This window comes from Melanotaenia boesemani, chromosome 10 (assembly GCF_017639745.1).
Source record: "Melanotaenia boesemani isolate fMelBoe1 chromosome 10, fMelBoe1.pri, whole genome shotgun sequence".
Lineage (NCBI taxonomy): Eukaryota > Metazoa > Chordata > Actinopteri > Atheriniformes > Melanotaeniidae > Melanotaenia > Melanotaenia boesemani.
The window spans coordinates 1,916,745-1,937,567 of NC_055691.1; the positions used below are offsets into that span (position 1 = coordinate 1,916,745).

General features: G+C 40.8%; 1 protein-coding gene across 1 annotated transcript in view; it reads left to right on the forward strand.

Annotated features, from left to right (window-relative positions):
• ankrd27 (ankyrin repeat domain 27 (VPS9 domain)) overlaps positions 1–20,823 on the forward strand; it is a 48,175-nt gene that overhangs the window by 1,269 nt on the left and 26,083 nt on the right. The window contains 12 exon segments of the mRNA XM_041997208.1: positions 6,929–7,051; positions 11,469–11,579; positions 11,942–12,109; positions 12,111–12,254; positions 12,337–12,396; positions 13,291–13,344; positions 13,612–13,677; positions 15,882–15,958; positions 16,866–16,987; positions 18,210–18,288; positions 19,764–19,896; positions 19,983–20,075. Coding sequence (XP_041853142.1) covers positions 6,929–7,051; positions 11,469–11,579; positions 11,942–12,109; positions 12,111–12,254; positions 12,337–12,396; positions 13,291–13,344; positions 13,612–13,677; positions 15,882–15,958; positions 16,866–16,987; positions 18,210–18,288; positions 19,764–19,896; positions 19,983–20,075 — 1,230 coding nt within the window.

Sequence of the window (20,823 nt, forward strand, 5' to 3'; positions counted from 1 at the left end):
CATTTAACAAGCAAAACAAGGATTTTAGACCAGTCTCCTTTTAGAAGAAACATTTTTAGTGATTAATGGAATGATGAGACTGGTTGATTATGTTGTTATAACATTAACGTCAGATGTAATAACTTCATGTTGCTGTTTTCGTGTGGTTTCATGTTACCGGGCTGATCAAAGGGAATTTTTTACCAGTGATTAAGACAGAAAGGCCAAAGTCAGCACTGCTGGGGAAGAAAAGAGAACATTTGAAACTACACCGAATTCTGTAACTTCCTCTGTGTTTGGTACCTCAACAAAACTCAAACTAAAGCTTCCACTCGAAGATAGTGGTCTTACCACAGTGGTCATGTTAGCTCTTAGTTCGTTATCGAGGTTCGCTGAACACACAGTCATGTGGAAATGTTGGGACACCCTCTGAAAGCCGGTTTAATTTTTTACACATGTTGATATTTGATATACGTTTCATCAACACTAGGAGATTTAATTAATATAACTAAACAATAAAACTGACAAGAAGACTTAAGAGAAAATACTGTAAAGTGTAAATTAACACCCCCACATTTATTCCCACAGAAATATCTGAAATCAGACCCAGGTGTGTGATGTCAGGTGAAGAACATGGTTTCTCAGCATGATAAATACATGTAAACACCTTTAATCCCATTTAAACATATACGTTTCCAGGACATCCTCAGTTGTCAGGATATGAATCTACAATGATGTAAAATAATTAATAGATATAGAATAGATATAGCAGCATAAAGGCCAGCCAAAACAACACATCAGAATTTATCAGAAATAACAAACATGACTGTGACCAAGACTTTTCTCACATCTTTCTTTCAAGTCTTGGCTTTCAAGAGAGAAAATGTTGAAATAAAACGTACAACAGAAACTGTTTCCGTATTTTAAAACAATAAATAAATAAATAAAACTACTTTGAAACATTGGAATGTCTCTTAGGGATAAATAAAATATTGTTTGTTTCATGTATGTTGCTATTTCCAGTTATTCCTGCTACTATTTACCTGCTATCCTCACTAAACCAACTCCAGCTCAGCTGCTTTGTGGCGCCACCGTGCATCAGAAACGTCTTCTTGGCTTTATTCCAGCCATAGAGGAGCATTATTTTTCTTCTTTTCACACACACATAGAACTTTCTGCTCACTGGTTGATCTTTGGCTGCTCCTGATTGGACGTTACCGTCAATCTAAGCTCTCTGATTGGTGGAAAGTCTGACAGGAAGTGGCCTCATAGTAGTGATGTTTTTATGATGAGAATGTGATAAATAATGCTGTTATCATGGATCCTTCATTGTGGAATTACCATATAGTCTCTGAATAAATTTTTCACAATTTCATGTTGAACATGTTTCTGAAAGTGTTCCACAAGTTTTATCCCCAGTTTGCCTCCGATGGTTAAGCTCGGTCCATCTCTAGATCGGAGAGACTCTGCCTCTCTGAAATGCTCCTTTATACCCAGTCATGTTACTGACCAGTTACCAGTTAACATAACTGTTGTCAGATGTTCCTCCAGTAGTTTTTACTTGAACCAATAACTTTTCTATCCTTTTGTTGCCCCTGTTCCAAGTTTTTACATCAGATTCAACATGAGCTCCTATTTTCCATGAAATGGTAAAATTTCCCTCTTTCAGCATCTGATGTGTTTATGTTCTCTTGGGAATGAAGTCAGGTCAGTTTTTGGACTTGTTTGAGCTCATTTGTAGTTAATGCGGCAGGTTAAAGGCCAGGTTGAGCCCCAGTTGCCTGTGAGCAGGAGAATCAACACATTCCTGTGTCGAGTCGACAGTTTTTAACTGGATTTCTACCTTTGCTTGTTGTATTTTCTGTAACTTTGAACAGACCTGAAATGTAGCTTCGGTTCCAGTCATGATGGGATGGGAACATAAATCTGGTTTAATGAAACTCTGCGTTTGTTTATGCTGTTTGTGGAATAATTCCTGTTAATCTGAAGTGTTCTGCTGTGTGGCCTGAGGGGATGGACATTCCTCTGCTCCACTGAATCTGTTTGCTTCCACTCTGTGAGGTCACGAGGACCACGCTGGTCATGTGATTGGGTTTCATCTCCATTGCCTGACATGGGGCAGCTCGGGTGGGATAGTGAGCTGCTTCCCAGTTAGCGTGGGCTGAAGCTGAGGGAGGATGAAGCTGGTCTTTGAGCCTGGTGATGAGGTGAGCATATTTAGGGCTGGGGATGGTCGGCTAGGTTACTGTAGGAGTCAGTTTGATGCTTTCAGATTAGCCATCCGATCATTAATGATGCTTTGTGTAAAGTTTCTGCTGTTTATATCTGCTTATTCATACATTTAAGCTCTGTAGCGGTCACTAACAGAGGAGTTTCACGCTGTTGTAGTTATTTATTTTATATAGTAAGAATGGATTTAAAAAGCTAAATCCTTTATTGATGTTGATGAACTCTTTTATGTGAGCTCATTAATGGTGAAGGAAAGGCTGTTTTCTTATTAACCCTTAAGAGATCCTGGAGATATTTTGTGCCTCGGTTCTTGTAAATGTTGTTGTAGAAATTCATGAACTCATGTCCTTCTGGTTTTCCTCTTCCTCTCTGTGACGGACGTCAGAAACTCATTCTGATCTGCTTTCTTAAAACTTGAGAAGTGGTTCTTCTTTAGCAAGAAGGTGGAGGCGGAGATGGACGCCTGAAACCTGGTTGGACTTTCAATAAAAATGTAAAGTCTTTGGTGTGTGGTGCTGGTGGTTTGACCACAATTATATATCACTGTATTTTACTGAACTGTCCTAGTCTCTCTGTATGAGTTTTACTGCAGAAATCGGCTGATAATAGTTTGTTATTGTGATGAGAATTGTACATTTAAACAGATTCATTTTAACGTCTATTACAGCTTCACTTTCCAAACTTTCTCCTTCCGTTTCCACTCTAGAGCATCCTGGTAGTAAAAGGTAGTAAATGAAATGACCTGTAATTAAGGCCGTTGAAAGGTAGTAAAAGATTACAAACAACAGTTTGACTTGGTAGTAATTTTTTTTTTTTATCACACTCAGTTTTTTGTGACTTTTCTGTTTATGTTGATTTTTTTAAGTTGAACTAAAAAAACCTTAAAAAATATATTAACGTGAAACAGGATGGCAGGACGTCGGCCGGCGTTGATGGCCTCGATTGGTTCCGCTCTTCGGTCTGTGGTGCGCATGCATGTTGGATGGATGGATGATGGATGGATGAACAGATGGATGAACAGATGGATGGATGGATGGATGAACAGATGGATGGATGGATGGATGGATGATGGATGGATGGATGATGGATGGACGGATGGATGAACAGATGGATGGATGGATGGATGAACAGATGGATGGATGAACAGATGGATGGATGATGGATGGATGGATGGATGATGGATGGATGGATGGATGGATGAACAGATGGATGGATGGATGAACAGATGGATGGATGGATGGATGGATGATGGATGGATGGATGGATGGATGGATGGATGGATGGATGGATGAATGAACAGATGGATGGATGATGGATGGATGAACAGATGGATGGATGGATGAACAGATGGACGGATGGATGGATGGATGGATGATGGTTGGATGGATGAATGAACAGATGGATGGATGGATGATGGATGGATGGATGGATGAACAGATGGATGGATGGATGGATGATGGTTGGATGGATGGATGGATGGATGGATGAACAGATGGACGGATGGATGGATGGATGATGGATGGATGGATGGATGATGGATGGATGGATGATGGATGGATGGATGGATAAACAGATGGATGGATGATGGATGGATGGATGGATGAACAGATGGATGGATGGATGGATGGATGGATGATGGATGGATGGATGAACAGATGGACGGATGGATGGATGATGGTTGGATGGATGGATGAACAGATGGATGGATGAACAGATGGATGGATGGATGGATGGATGAACCAGATGGATGGATGGATAGAGGGATGATGGTTGGATGGTTGGATGGATGGATGATGGATGGATGGATGGATGAACAGATGGATGGATGGATGGATGGATGATGGATGGATGGATGAACAGATGGACGGATGGGTGGATGATGGTTGGATGGATGGATGAACAGATGGATGGATGAACAGATGGATGGATGGATGGATGGATGGATGGATGAACCAGATGGATGGATGGATAGAGGGATGATGGTTGGATGGTTGGATGGATGGATGATGGATGGATGGATGGATGAACAGATGGACGGATGGATGGATGGATGGATGGATGGATGAAAATAATATGAATGATGGCGTCCTGCTGTGATTTGTCCCAGTCTGGCCCTGCTAAAACTCTTTGAATGATGCTTTCAGGGAGCGGTTCCAAAACGTGTTTATTTGCATTTTGTTGATATCCTTTAAAAAAACAAATGTCCGAATTTTTCTGGAAGTGTCTTTGGAATATTTGTGCTGTGCGTGATGTCTTAGTCAAGACAGTGTCACACTTATACCTTCAGGTAAGTGGGATAACGTTTTGTCTTGGATGAGGCGTGGGTCATCATCATGTATAGGTCAGTGCTGCCATCCAACCCTTCCCCTAAAAAGGAAGCTGATCAATGTCGTGTTGTAGAGGTAGCAAGACAAACGGTAGTAAATTCAACTCTAGGATTCCTGCATCAACCCTGGTCTCCAGTAACACGGCGTCTCGGCTGTGTGTTTAGTGGTGCAGCAGTGAAAGAAGTTCCCCCTCAAACAGTTTCATGCTGCACCACATTCCCAACACTGGTTAGGCTGTTAAATAGACATCCAGTCAGTCTTGTGTTTTATTCTGTTGTAATAAAAATATCCCAACACATGGTGCTAGAATAAACAGCTCTTTGCTCCACCACTGAAAACATGATTTCTAAACATTTTTCTTTTATGAGCCAAAGCTTAACAGGGCCAGAAACGGCAAAGAACTGATTGAAACATCTGGATTGATGCTTTAGTCAGTCTTTATAAACTTCCCGACCTTCAGCAAATGGTTCTGTGACACCATATGTCAGATTATTTCATTATAAACTTTAAATAACAACTTTTCACCTCTCGATTGGAAAAGCTGTAAAAAGTGGCTTGTTTGTCATCTTTAAGCAAAGACTCAAAGTTGTAGGTGTGAAGAAACCAAAAACCAATCATCTCAGAAAGTCCTCTGTCCTCAGCTTCTGTTGTTTCTGTGTTGATACTCAAATTTGAAGGAACTAAGGAATCATAAGATCAGAGTTTGTTTTGTTCAAACATTAATGATCAGCCGTAAATTTTTTAAATTTGGTATTTCCATGTGCTTTCTCTTGGAAACTCAGCAATCACAGTTTGGTACAATAGCAGGAAAAGGTCAGCACATCATCTGGTATTAACTCAAGTTCTCCATTACTAACAGATATGGTCAGATCTCCATGTAAGTCACAAATAAACACACAATCTAACGACACAGACATTAATATGTCTATTAAATAGTTCCAAGGCTCTGCAGTTGATATTGTTCATGAATGAAAACAGAATTTTGCTTTTAGAGGCTCCACAGAGATGGAGCTGCTCCTGAGTGTTGATACAGGAAAATTATTTAAATTCTTTTACATTTAAGTTTGCCTTTTAAATTTAAAATATTTGCAAGTACAACAAATAAGTCAAACGTTATTATTTTTAAATAATCTGCTTCTTTCATTCATGGTCGTTTCCTTTCAAAACATCCTCATAACCAGCTATGGTGACAGCACATACGTTAGAGGTCACATGGAAATCACCCTGTTCATCCTCGGAGTGATGCAGCCTCACGTGCACGGTGCGTTCCCGCGCGCGCATGGGGAGGGTCAGGAACGCCCAAGCTGCTGTCTTGTGCGGAGAAGGCCATTGATCGCATGTCAGGAATTCTTTCTCGAGGGGTTGATGAATTCATGCACGGCAGTATTTTAACCTGCACATGAGTTTACTTTGCTCTCCAGTTTGCTCCCAATAGTCTCAACATCTGAAATGTTGTTCATGAATAAATAGAGGCTCATGAGATTTGGAAATTATTGCACTGTGGTTTTAATTTTACAGACCCAACGCTTTTGGAATTGTGGCTGTATTAAGAGGGCAGAAGACAAAGATCAAGTCTGAGTCCTGATCTCAACCAGATGTAAACCAAATGGTTTTTAACAAGTCAGGTTTCTGGCCTCCATCAGGATGTCAAATAGTTTGTGGTGACTTGTTGTGCCCTCTTACATCACACGTTGTTCATTGTATTGTATTTAATTTTGTGTGTGTGTGTGTGTGTGTGGCATGTTGAGTGGTTTGGTGTTTTTTGTTGACCTGCGTCACAAATTGCCTCGCTGGGACAATAAAGTTTATCTTTGAATTTGATCTTAACCAAATAAAGAAGATGTATTTGTTGAAAGATGAAAGTATAAAGGAAAAGTTTCATTTGTCTGACATGATAATAAGATCAATAAAATACATTTTCAGGTTCTTCTTCTAATGGGAATATTTTTTGTTTTCATTACCCAAATATTTGTGGTTTTGGTTGTGATGTTGGATGGATTTAATTTCCAGGGTGTTGGAAATTGGAAAAACTTTTTTAAAACGTTGAACCTTTCGAATAATGTGACAGTAAACAGTTTTTTTATTCTTTTTTTTATTTGTTCTTTAAGGAACGAAGCTATGACCAATGTTATCACGTCATGGCTCATCTTGCCTCTATCGTAGCATCAGTGTTAATTCCAGATTTATAATAAACATTTGATGAAACTGCTGGAGAATTTCAAACCTCACCAGAATATTGTGCAACATCTAACAGCCACAAACGTTTACTCATGTCTTTCTCAAAGCTTAACTTGCAAACTGCTGTTCTGTTAAAAATCCTGTTCCTCCAAACCCTGCCTTTTAAAGCTGGTCCCAGTCTCACTAATCTTTCTGTCTCCTTCATCTGCCTCCAGAACCCAGACCTGCAGCTCCTTATGGCTGCGTATGATGAGAACATCCTGAAGAATCCTTTTTACGTGGCGTTGGAGAAGCAGAGACCGGACCTCTGCAGTCGAGTGGCCGAGCTTCACGGCATCGTGAGTCACACCTGGTGTCTGTTTTTTAGGAAGGAAAAGCAGCCAGGAAGCCAGTTAGACATCCGTGGTCCCCATGAAGCCATCGCTTCCCCATGAAGTAGGATGTCCCTAATTTTCGCAATATTACATAAGTGGTAAAAGACGGTTCTAGAAACAGGTTTTATATGTGAGCCAACAGACAAATCGTGGTCAAAAATAACTTCAAGGTTCCTCACTGTAGTACTGAATGGCATCCAGATTAATTACATAGCTAGACAACTTTGTCCTGAGTTTTTTAAGTCCACAGAAAACAACCTTAGTCTTGTCTGAATTTAGAAGGAGAAACTTCAGACAAACTGATTGGTTTCATCAGGCTGAGTATCATCCGCAAAGCTACAGAAGTTCGTACCATGCTGTCTGATTATATTACCTCTGGGAAACTTGTATAATGTTTAAAGTACTGGTCAAAGTACAGATCCCTGAGGAATCTAATGAATTACTCTGGTGTGTGAGGAAGTTCCATCATTTACATTTACAAACTGAAATCTATCAGAAAAATATATAACCAGCCTAAATCACTTCCTTTAACCCCAGTAACAAGATTCTAATAAGAACGAGTAGGTCTGTGGACATTTTGTGAGAAGCCAGTTGAATTTAATATAGAGTTACAGGTAATATTTAAATTGTCATTTTCATCATCAACATGAATGTTAAAGGCACCCAAATACAATGAGTTCATCAGTATTCAGCACTGAGTCCAGTAATGAGTCTGAAAATGAGCCTGTAACAGTACTGACCATGTTAACACACGTTAAAGTGTAAAATTCACAACCTCAGGATGAAACCCTGGAGGAAACCGGGCTTGGTATTCCAGAAAATAAGATAAGACGACCTGCAGTGGAGCTGGACTGGTATGCAACCATCTAAAGCAGCGCTTCAGACAGAGATCTGAACAAGACGGCTCTTTGTCAAGACGACGGTCAGACGCCTGAAGCAGCAGATGAAGATATCTGAACATAGGCGATGACTCATCACAGCTTCCCTGGAAACTCAGATGATCTGAATGTCCTAAAAAACCACCAGCAGGGATCAGCTGCTCCAGTCCAGTCAGATCTCTGATGTTTCACAGCAGACTGCTGGAAACATGAATTACTTTATGAAACCTCAGCAGCTGTTTCAAGTCCTCGCGTTGTGAAGTAAAGCCTGAAAATGAAAATGTATCAGCTGATCGTGTGAATGATTGACTTCCTGTCAACACAAAACAACAAATTTCTAAATTTAGCAATAATGGGGCCGGACCCAAAGCTGAACATATCAGATGTTCTGGGCCGGACTGGGACACAAAATCAGGCCGGGAGTCAACTGACTTATGTTACCCCGACTCATTTACTACATGCATGCACTCACACTGGCACGAATGTATGTACACACACATATGGACTGAGTAAACACCAAAGCTATTTATCATAGACCAACATTCACTTAATTCTCTACCCTCATCAAAAGGTTCAATACAACAGTGAAAACAGAACTCCTGGTGGTTCATGTTGAGATAAACAACATGACTGAGTCATCTTGTCTGCAAATCATTTTCTGTAATTCATAAAATACACCAACACCGGTATTTTCTACTAAACTCAGAACAGCAGCTTCACCTGATGTGATTTATGTGACATTACAACGTGAAACCGTCGGCTCATCGTCAAGCCTGGATGAAATGTGACATGGACGTTCAGACTGAGGTCGCTTCCACACAGATTGAATATGTATCCGATCTGGGTCGGATTTAAAAACCGTTCATTAAAAAACGAACAGCTTTCTGTTTGGCTGATGGGAAATATAACAGCACTGCAGCAACAGAAGCAAGTGTTGACAGTATGTAGTACCAGGGTCATTATTGCTGCTGCATAAAAAGGGTCATGAAGAGTCTCAGCTGGTGATCATCATGTTCTGTTTAGAAATAAATCTGCAGCTCGTCACCTGCCGTCTCACCTGTATCACACATTCATTAACCACTCAGCTCACTTCCTGCTGCTGCTGACTGCATGCTGCTGCTGGCGGAGGCTTTAAAAATATCCCTTCCCTCATCCTGAGTATTTTTGTAATGCTCCCTTTTACCTCTTTTTTCCCCCGAGTTCCACCACGTTCCTCGTCCTCTTAGCTCTTCTGCCCCGCACACTTTGCTTGTGTTGATTAATCTTTTAAAAGAAGTCTAGGATCATGCTACTGACCAATCAGTATTAGCCTTTTTTAGACTGTGGGTGGATGCCGCACCCATGCAGTGCACCATGACCTTTTTTTTTTGTACAAGTAGGCCAGTCAGGCCACTTATGGCCCAGGCCACCAGGAATTGTCCCACTCCTTCAGTGGGCCAGTCCAGGCCTGCTGATGTTTGATACTCAGTAGTGTGTTTAAAATGAAAGCTGTTGACTTCTTCTTCCATACTAAAACCTGGAACTCCTTGTCTATACGAGTACAGGTGTTGACAAATTGAGTTTAACCTGCTTTGTTTAGAATAAAAGTATGAACTGAGTAATGAAAGATAGCTGCACTCGATGTCTAAATGATGCATCCACTCCCTGTCCGCTTTATCAGGACCATCCTGGCCAGTTCCAGATTGGACCTTAATTCTTGGTGTGATAGATGAAGCAGGTGGTGGAAACCTTCCTCAGAGGTTTTCTCCATATAAACATGACAGCATCACACAGTTGCTGCAGGTTTGTCGGCTGCATCCATGATGAGAATCTCCCGTTCCACCACATCCCAAAGCTGCTCTACTGGACTGAGATCTGGTGGCTGTGGAGGCCGTTGGAGTCCAGTGAACTCATCGTCATGTTCTAGAAAGCAGGTGGAGATGATCTGAGCTTTGTGACATTATCCTGCTGGAAGTAGCATCAGAAGATGCTCCACTGTGGTCATAAAGGGATGGACATGGTCAGCAACAATACTCGGCTGTGCTGGTTAAACCCGGCCACGTTGGTACTAAGGGGCCAAAGGTTTCCCCCACACCATCACACCATCACACCATCACACCAGCAGCAGCAGCAGCCTGAAGCGTTGATACAAGGCAGGATGGAGCCTTGCTTTCATGTTGGTTCCACTAAATTCTGAGCATAAAATCTGAAGGTGGAGCTGAAATGAAGACTCATCAGATTAGTTTTGGTCCAGACAGTTTCTTCTCACTGGATGTTTTTTTTTTCAGACCATTGTCTGTAAACCCCAGAGAAGGTTGTGTGTGAAAATCCCAGTAGACCAGCAGTTGCTGAATATTCTGACCAACAACCATGCCACTTAAAGTCACTTTCTTTCTTATTCTGGTGCTCAGTTTGAACATGGTCAAGTCTTCTTGCCCATGTTTACTGCTATGACTCAACAGCTGATTAGATATTTGAACAAGTGGAGTTGATGAAGTGGACACTGAGTGTAGTTGCTTAACTATTTTCCATCAGAGGTTTGTTCGTCATTCTTCGCCTCTACTCATACGTTAAATAGCTCAGTGTAAACACAGTCAGCTGATCTGTGCAGATCTGTTGCGGTGAGGCCAGACACGCATGTTTAAAGTTGTTTTTCGTTGCTCTACAGCAGCAAACTCCTCATTGTGAAACTGCAGGTCCGGTCAGGTCTGACTTTTGGTATCCTGTTTTGTCCTGGATTCTGGAGTGTTACCACTGAGACTTCATCATGACGGTTAGAAAGAATCTCAGACATAGAATAAAAAGTCAGTTTAACCCCTTAACTGTCAGCCAAAAACGCCTGAAAAACTCATGTCCAAATTAGATTAGATGCTGCTCTTGAACCCTTTGGAGTACATTTAAAAGCATGGTCTCTGTAAAGATAAAACAGAATTTTTACAATCAGTTTTCAAACTTATTATAACTGTATCTTGCATGTACTTAATGAAGTTGGAACACACAGTCACATGTTTTAACCTCACCTGGATGTTTCTTTTTCTTTCTTTTTTTTTGCCGCACATGAAAAGATGGAGATAAGAACTGGAAAATCAAATCAGCTGCAGCATGAAGGCTTTCCTATTGCTAGTTCAGATTTGGTGACAAAAGCATCAAAAATATATATTCTATGTGTAGGGAGCATTATCCAAAGTTTCTCCACAACAAAGCCCATGACTTTTAAAATATCTGTTATCAGGAACCAGAATCTGTTTCCATGACGATGGGCACAAAGAAACTTAACTTAAATTAGATTATTTTTTTCTTTTCTCTAATACAAACTCCTCAGAGCAGTTCCATCAACAAATTCCTGATTTTAGGTTCACACAAATATCATTTAGCTGAAATCAGCTGTGAAACTCAGGACCAGGCTGGTGGTGTCAGTCTGTGTTATCACATTTAGATGGGTTGTTCAGCGTAAATCTGGGTCAAGTGGTTGATAAATTAGATAGAAACTAACCTTTCTGCCCTGTGTGACTGTAAACTTGCAGGTTCTGGTTCCTTGCTGTGGAAGTTTGAGTGTCAGCAGCTACTCAGACTCTCACTTTGACAGCTATGTGCTGCAGCCTGTGGAAGACAGATTCAAGACTGTGGATGGAAAGGTTTGTCCTCTGTTGTCCTGCTCTACCTCTCAGCATAAAGATCCGCCAGAGATGTTATAACACTCAATGTAAAGGCAGTTTACTAGTTCTCTGAATCAAGTCTGAGGATATTTCAGATACATTCATTTTGTTTATGAGCAGAACGTAAGATCTGTCTCTGTCCTTACTACTTATTATTCCTGATGACTATTCGGTGGAATTTTTCTCCGCTCCAACTCGTTAGAACTGAAGAAGTCCAGTTCAGAGAAACATCTTCAAGAACCAGGAAAAAAGTCCAGCTATCTTTATTTAGATCCATTTGTTGTCTTGCTGATACCTGGACCACATTCTGACTGTTCTTCTTGTCTTTCCTTGTGTTTCAGGAGGTCAGGATCCAGGACAGGCAGGTCCTGCTGGGTTCTGGCTTCCCGTCTCCGTCTGTGGTCCCCATCCTGTTTGAGGAAACCTTCTACAATGATCAGGAGCAGAGCTACAGCATTCTGTGTATCTCCAGGCCCATGGAGATGGATCCAAGCCTGGCTGAGGTCAACCCGCACGCCGCCTCCTTTCTGCCTGAGGAGCCTGGATGATGTGAAGGAGTTTCTGGGGCGCCATTCTCAGAAACTGGACAAGGTCATCCTCAGCTTCTGTCAGGCCTTTAAAGAGCAGGAAAGGAAGGGACTCCGACACCATATAGTAGGAAAAACTGAGTCTTACTACTTTAAAATCTGTTTGTGTTCTCTGCAGGACAAACATGTCCTTTCTTCTGCTCTGCTAGGACTCGGTGAATGGTCTTTACACTAAATGTCTTCAGTGTCTGCTAAGGGACTCACGGCTGGTGAGTAAAAACCAACCTGTGACCTCGTCAGAGAAATGTGGAGGTGATCATTAATGGTCCATGTGCTTCAACCCATCAGGACACAGGGGGGCATTAAAAATCAAACAAAAGGAATAAAAACACAAAGTTAGTAACAAGGTTAAAACCTTCCAGGTCATGTTTTATTCATGTTGACAGGGTTTAATCAGGAACGGTAGGTGAAATTCTCTCACTGTGGAAGGCAGAGTAGTAGAAGCTCTTATTTGTTGTGGTTGGCATGGACTCATTTTTCAGTAAAGCACAAATAAATGGGAGTCATATGGAGTTATTTCCAGTTAGTCAGTTGTGCATCATGTGCAGCAGTTTAAAGAATAATCCAGTTTCAAGGCTGATTATTTGTTGATATTACAACTCATCCAGTAAGAAATGCTATGCTATTAATGATCTTTGTTTACTGGTTTAGATCATCGTCTTATTGACACAACCCTAAAATTCAGAGTTTGCCAAGAAGAGGATGTTTTAGTCTGACCTTTAGGATCTCTGGGTGTCAGTGTTAAAGTGAAAGTCTGGCATGCAGCTGCTCCAGAGCTACACCTGTCTGCTAAGAAACCAGACCAAACTGTCAAACTACACCTCATAGAAAATTTAATTCCAGTTTAGTACGAGGAAAAACACAAGCTGTTGGATGAAACAGCAGGGTATGTGTTTCCTTTACTGATACTGTCAGAAACACTTCTGCATCTTTTTAAATGAACATCCTCGTGTGACTAATTTGTTGTGGCTGCTTGTTAAACCACAACATGTCACATCTGTGACTCTGCAGTTTGCACGTTAAGAAGAGGAGCTGCATGAAAATGAATTGGCAGGGACAAATGCTGATCTGTACATTTACTGGTTTTGTTTTTTTCCCCACAGAAACTCCTGGCAAAGCAGGAACTTCAGATGACTCTTCTCAAACAGGCCGTGGAGGTAACTTCATTCAGAGTTGTTTTTTACAGTCAGGCTGACGCTTGCTTTTTAGTAACTAGGACCACAAAGAAGTATGTTGGTGTAAACATAAAAATCCACCAGAGTGAATTTAAAGAGATAAAATGATCGATAACATGAAAACAAATTCCACATCACACAGTAACCACATGAATTTTAAGCTCTTCATCTAAACAGATTATTGGATTTACAGTCCCCAGATCCTTGATAATCAGATCATTAAACTCAGTCTTTGTTTTTCTTTTTCAGATATATGTTCATCATGGTATCCATGATTTAATCTTTAACTTTGTGGGAACCCTTGAAGCCAGCCAGGTGGGTGGAAACTCATCCGGTTGCTAAATTTCATGTTGATAAACTGTTTTAACTTCATCACAGATCCTCCTGCATGAGAGCCGTGCAGTGCGTAAGATGCTTGCACACACTAGGAAGCAGCAATCCTAACATGTGTCATAATAAAATGTCACCAAGCTTTGGCATCCAAACCAAACACAGTCCAAACCCCAAGCAGTTACATGAGAGTGTAACAGAAACGTGAGAACAGCAAAGTCCACTTTAGAGCTTCTACTAATTTCTCCACTTCAAGCAAACCACACAAACACAGAGTCACATGAAACTGATTATTAAGATGTCTCATCACTGTGGGACAAAAAGTCTGGGAGCTAGCAGCCAAAATAAACCATGTCTTGGTTTTGCTGTTTTGTGTCCAGATGTTTTATCCCACCTCTAAAAACTCTGCTAACGTGTTCTCCTATGACCCTGCCTTTGTTTGAAATGAATCATGAAGGACCTGCTGGTTTCCATGGAGATGAAGGGCTTTTATAGTGAAGGATTCACTCTTCCTGTGGTATATTATCTTGGGCTTCACCTCTTTCTGGGTGTGGGGGCTATCCCTGGATTCTCCTGACTCTGACCATTGATCGAGGCATCCATCATCATCATCATCATCATCATTGGCCGATGGCTTCCTTGATATTTCCCTTCGTAAACACCTCTATTAAAACATCAGGAAAACTGATGAGGTTTAATATTTTTATCTTCTACTTTTGCACATTTCCTGGTCAGATTCTGTTTTACTAGTTCCTGTGACTACTTTGCTCATTCTTGGGACTCCTTTACTAATTCCAACGACTGCTTCACTAACTTTACTTCGATGAACTGGGCTGCTGTCCTCTGGTTTTCATTGAAAGTAATGTGGTTTTCTTTTAGGAGGAGATAATCATTTGCATTTTCTGATGTTCCAGGTGAAGTAACACATATCTTGATTCTGACACTGTAGTAATCTCACATGCTGCAGCTTTCTTTTAATTCTTTCATTCATCTGGGATGAATGGAGAGAAAGGAAGAGGATCTAGTTTAGTTGACACCATGAGCTGTTTCCAATGAAAACAATGCAACCATTGATGCATCGTAGTGATCCAGCAGCTCTGATCACCATGACAAAGTTAATAATTCCATGATGCATGGGGTTTTCTAAAGATGGCATTCTGTAGGTTGAAACAAATGACTGTCCATCAAAGTCCTACATGACATGAATCTCAGTGAGAACAGATTGAAGATATTTACTTTATATTTGCTCATACTGTATTCGCCAGTTCTGTTAATAACTTTTATGGACAGAATTTGTCGGCACGGCCGAGGTGTTGAGGAGATCTGGTTTGGTGGCCTCAGGAAAAGGATGGAGTGTTTTTCTGGGTCAGGAATGAGGTTTTGCCCCAAGTGGAGGAGTTCAAGGGGTCTAGTTCAGATACTTATCGGTACTGAGTTGGAAGTTTTTGTGTCGTGACAACCCTAGTCTGTTATGGTAAACATTTATCAGTCGATCTTCAAGCAGCCGAAATAAGTTTCCTCTGCAGGGTGGCTGGACTCTCCCAGACCCCCAGTTTCCACCGGGTCCATGTACGCCGAATTTGTGGCCGTTTCAGTCATTGGTTTGGTTCACATCAGGGTGTGTGTGACAGAAGCGCCTTGTCGCGGCTGTCTGCTAAACATACATGCAGAGTCTATTTTTGATGGAGCACGCATCCAGAACACGCCAAGCGCATCAGTTCAGATGCACAAAATCAGACATGGGAGCAGTGTGAAGGCTTCCAGTCATTTTCATAATAAAAACCTTGTGCCGAGTGGCCGCCGTAGCATGGCGCACATGGACTCAGTGGAAAATGAGGGTTAGAGGTAGGGTGAGAAGCTCGGTCATCCAGGAGGAGATCAGGATAGAATCGCTGCTCCTTCAGTCAGATGAGGTGGCTTAAGTATCTGGTCAGGAGGCCTCCCGGATGCCTTTTGTTGACCGTAACACCTCACCACGGGGGAGACCCAGGACACGCTGGAGGGACTGCATCTCTCAGCTTAGACTGCTGCACCCACAACCCCACCCAGATAAGCACCAACAAAATGGATGGATGAAAATGGATTTGTCAGTCTGGAAGAGAACATTAATGTCAGAGGTGTTTTGAATTATTATCACCTTTCCAACTCCACAGATCTTCTCTGAAGTCTGTTTTGCTACTTTTCAACAGGATGCTGCCTTCAACAAAACTACCAGGAGTCTGCAGGATCTCCAGCAGAAAGATCTGGGAGTAAAACCTGAGTTCAGGTCAGTACGCAAGAGCAGCCGTGACCGCCATCTTTTATTTCCTATTCATTTCATGATGCTATTCCCATTTTAATTCATTCATTTCTAATCACACCACTTTATTCTACATCTCATTTCTAAAATATAAGTACAGGATCCTGATGGAAAAATGTAAAAAAATATGTAAATATGTTTTAATTGACTTATATCCCTGAAGAGGTTGATCTGTTGAGTCTGATCTTGCCATTATAGGTCCATGATCACACCAGCATGATCGGATCACTTTCACCTCATAAAACGCTGTAACAAATAAACCACGTGGAGCACTTCTAACTTTACTCCAGAGTCCAGGTGTTGAACTGTCTCCCAGTTTTTATTGGGTGTTGACAGACTGTGTAAAATTGGACATGTGATCGTTTACATTTGATGGCACAGAAAATGGAGTCTGAGTGAAACAGTGGGATGGGGTTGTCAGGAATTCTGTTCTTTCCACTGAATTCCTCGTTCTTTGTCACAGAAAAAAGTGGTAAGATCAGCTTATCCTACTGGCCTTCATCTTGGTTTGATGATTTCTGCTAAATTTTTATCTTAATATTTTAATAAAGTGGGAAAAAAAGATGAGATCATATAGGGGGAGTTGTGGTAGCAAACATGCAGATGGTTAACATTTTCTATGTGGGATATGAAGGCAAAATCAAAAGTATGTAACGACCAAAATAGATTCCAGGGTAAAAGATCTGAAATGGATCGTCTTAGATTTGGTGTGGTTTAGTTTTAGTAAAGAAATTTGGTAAATGATCCACTCAGGAGGAAATCTAAGTCCTATTTATCTGTGCTGAATAAGCTAACTTTATGTATTCATGCTCGTTTGAAACTGCTCTGCTGACTCGTGTTTCTGTTGTCTGCTCGTGTTCGTGTGTTTCTGTAGTATAAACTTGTCTCGGGCGAAGCGAGAGCTGAGTCAGCTGAACCAGCAAACGTCCCCCCTCCTCAAACTGCTCTGTCTTCGCAGAGTTGTCCTGACTGCTACCCAGACAACTCGACGGACTGGTAAATACTCCACATGCTGGCTGTGTACATGTGTGGTTTAACCTTTTTGAGGATTAACCCTTAAAACTCTAAACCCTTAAAAATCTCCTGTGCCCCTGCGTGCTATCACTCATACTGTCAGCAACTGCCCAGTAATGGTAGTGTGTAACTCTGTGGGGTAAATTGTGATGGATAGTTTGCCCTTTAGGTGATCTACAGAAGTTTTCCAGGCATTTACATCCTATCCAGGAGGTTTACAGTCTAGCCACAGAATGTAGTCTTTACTCAGAGAAAAGGTTTGGTCACTGTTGATCTGTGTGTTATTTCCACAAAGTTCTGTTAGTTTTAAATTCTGTTTTCTTGTTTTGCTTGGCCTTTATAACCTAATAATGAAAATAAATCTAGTCTAATAATAATAATGATGTCTCTATATCTATTGATACGTTCATTTTACATCATTTCAGTCTTACAATCTGACAACTGAGGCTGTCCTGAAAAAATAATGTCTGGAAGGTGACTACATGTATTTTATATATACAAAAAAAGCAAAGCTTGGAGTTTTAAGTGTTAAGACTTTGTTTTAGGTTCAGGGCAGCAGTTGAAGGGCGAGGCAGATTAATTTTCACTTCCCAACAGGCCGGATTTTTCTCCTTTGCACAATGCTTTGATAAAAATATATTTCAGTTTAAATCTTGTGTATATTCTCAGAAAGTTTTGGAAAACTGACCTTTCCCTGGTGTAACTTCCAGATCTGCTTTCACACATTTCTGGAAACTGCTTCAAACTAAACGGATGAAAACTGCTCTGAAGATCTAATAGACTTAAATCACATTTGTATGAAGTCTCTCTTTTTCTCTGCTTATTTGTGTAAGTAAACTACTTTTATTAAATATGGAAGAGGTGGTGTCAGTGATATTTTGTCAGTTCATAGTGAGTCTGCCAGTCAGCGTCCAGCAGGCCGACTGAACTCTGTAAACACATTAGCAGACTCCACAGTACCGACTGTCAGCTGCTAATGTGTTTGTCCGGTTTACTTTGCAGAAACTTGGCTCACAGCAGCAGCACTGTCTCCCTGCAGACTGCCACTATCCACTCCTAACTCATGTTTGTCAGGACGCCAATTTAGTCATTTGGTTTGGACAGAGGACGAGTGTGTGGCAGTGTCAGCCAAACCCTGAGCTGAAGGCAGGACGGCTGAATGAACAGCTGTTACTTCATGACCTTCTTCTGTCTTCTTCTGCAGTCAGTATAGAAGCTGTGTGCGCAGACGACCTCCTCTCTGTTGTCCTCTACCTACTGGTGAAAACGGAAATCCCCAACTGGTGAGCAAGGAGAATGATTGACTTTTTACTGTGAGAAATGAAACACAGCATGCCGGAAAACCATCCAGGTGATAACCTTATCCAGCTTCTCCAGCCATGATGAAGCCTTTGTAATTTGTAATTTCGTTGCACTTTTGTTGCAGTGACAATAAAGTTCTATTCTATTATGTAATCACATCAGTTTTTATCATATACACAAAGCTGCCATTTAAAGCTGAAATTTTACCCTTCTGAAGGATTTTTTATTTTGCATTTCCACTTTCCTCAGAGCCTGAAACTAAAAGATTTGAGGTTTTCTAGAAAGTTCTCCAGTTTTAAAAGAGTGGTGTTCCTGTTTGAAAAGGCTGGTCTGACAACATTAGACATATAGATATATTTCAGGTTTGTTTACAGCTTTCTACCTCAGTAGTTACTTCAAAGAGTTCAATACTGAAGTCACCATCATCAGGTCACCTTGTTCACCTGCTGTTAACACAAATATCTGATTGGCCAATCACACAACAACAACAACAACAACAACAACAACAGCATTTAGTCATGTTGACATGATGAAGACGAGCATACGAATGAGGAAGAAAGAGGATTTAAGTGACTTAAACGTGGCATGGTTGTTGGTAGATTTTTGTTGATTTTCACACACAACCATCTCTAGGATTTATATATATATACATATTTATATATATATATATACATATATATGTGTATATATATATATATATATATATATATACACACACATATGTATATATATATATATATATATATATATATACACACACATATGTATATATATATATATATACATTTATGTGTGTGTGTGTGTGTTTCTCAAATATTTTTGAATCTAGCAGCAACTTCATGCGTTCAGTTTATTTCATGTGTGCGACTCTGGTTCAACCAGACGCTCATATCAACATTTCTGATTCACCACCACATTACGCAGCCTGAGATGGTGTCGTTATGTTTGATGTTGTAGTGCGAGGCTGAGAATTGTGTTCAGTGTTCTCTCACTCAGCTGTGTAACTTACAGACGCTGTGCTGGAAAGCCTGTATCGTCAGGAGTCTTTATTATTTCACAGGGTTTCATTTAACCTGACTTCTCATCTTGTCTCACCTGCTGTCATCGGTAGTACGGAGTTATTAGATCCTCATTTTGAGTTCGGTGATGTGTGATTTACTGTTTTCAGTTTCTCTTTAACCTAAATGTGAACAGAACAAGCCCTGCTGATGTTACTGGGCAGGATAAAATATAAAACTCCTGATTCTTATTCTCTAAAACATGACTGCGTGTACAGTTAATCTGCCAGTGGACGTTAATCCAATCAAAGCTTATTAATTAAGCTTTCATGTATTAAGTTAAATTTACAGAGAGTAAAGATAATCTTGATTTACTGACCTCTGTGTCAGAGCGGCTAATGAAATGTTTTCTAGCTGCGTAAGTGAATGATGATTGAATTGTCCTGTGTGTGTATCAGGATGGCCAACCTGAGCTACATCAGGAACTTCTGCTTCAGCCACTCCAGCAAAGATGAGCTCAGCTACTGTCTGAGCACCTTCGAGGCAGCCGTGGAGTACATCAACCTGGGGAAGCTGCAGGACTCGCCCTCTGTGAGACACACAGCAATACCAGTGATGTGTAGTTGTCTCAAACAATGAAGGAAGTACTGAGAGGACATTTCTGTTTTTGTCTTCAGGTCTCAGGGGAGCTCAGTGACAAGGCTCTGTTTAAGGAGAGGATGAGTCTGCTGGCTCAGAACGCTGCTACACCCACCCACTCTCTGTTTGAGGTGAGCTGCATCCCAAAATTCATCAGCCACTTTAACACGATTACCAGACACGAATCAGGGTTCATACCTTCATCTTCCAGCTCCTCTGATGGAAACCTGATGCCGCAGCACAAATTAATCCGTATCTGTCTGTATGCAGCTAAATCAACACACATTATGTTTTGCAACCAATAATAAATAATAATCAATAATAATGGCTAAAAGTCTAATACGTTGCCAATAATGTGATCAAACTTTGGGCCAGTACTGTAATAGGCTATTATGCTATGCTATCATGAAAAAAATCAGCTGATAATGTGATAATACAAGTTATTATGTTATTGGCTTTGTTTCATTAAAAGGGACCAAACAAAAGTATTTTTCATAAAATTTTTTATGTGTGTAATTAACATGAGCCCACAAATTAAATTAAATTAAATTAAATTAAATTAAATTAAATTAAATTAAATTAAATTAAATTAAATTAACCACCACCTACCTGTGGTGGTGGAGTTTGCGTGTCCTGACAGTCCTAGGAGCTATGTTGTCAGGGCCATGGTCACCCATGGACAACAGATCTCTGTGGGAGGGACAAGACAAAGTGTGGCTCAGTAGACCCCTATGATGACTGAAAACTATGGATTCAGGTTTCCCTTGCCCTAATGTGGGCACCAGGGCTCCCCTGTGGAGCCAGGCCTGGAGGTGAGGCACAGAGGCAAACACCTGGTCCTAGTGAGAAGTGCCGAGCAGGTGGGGGCATATTCATTGC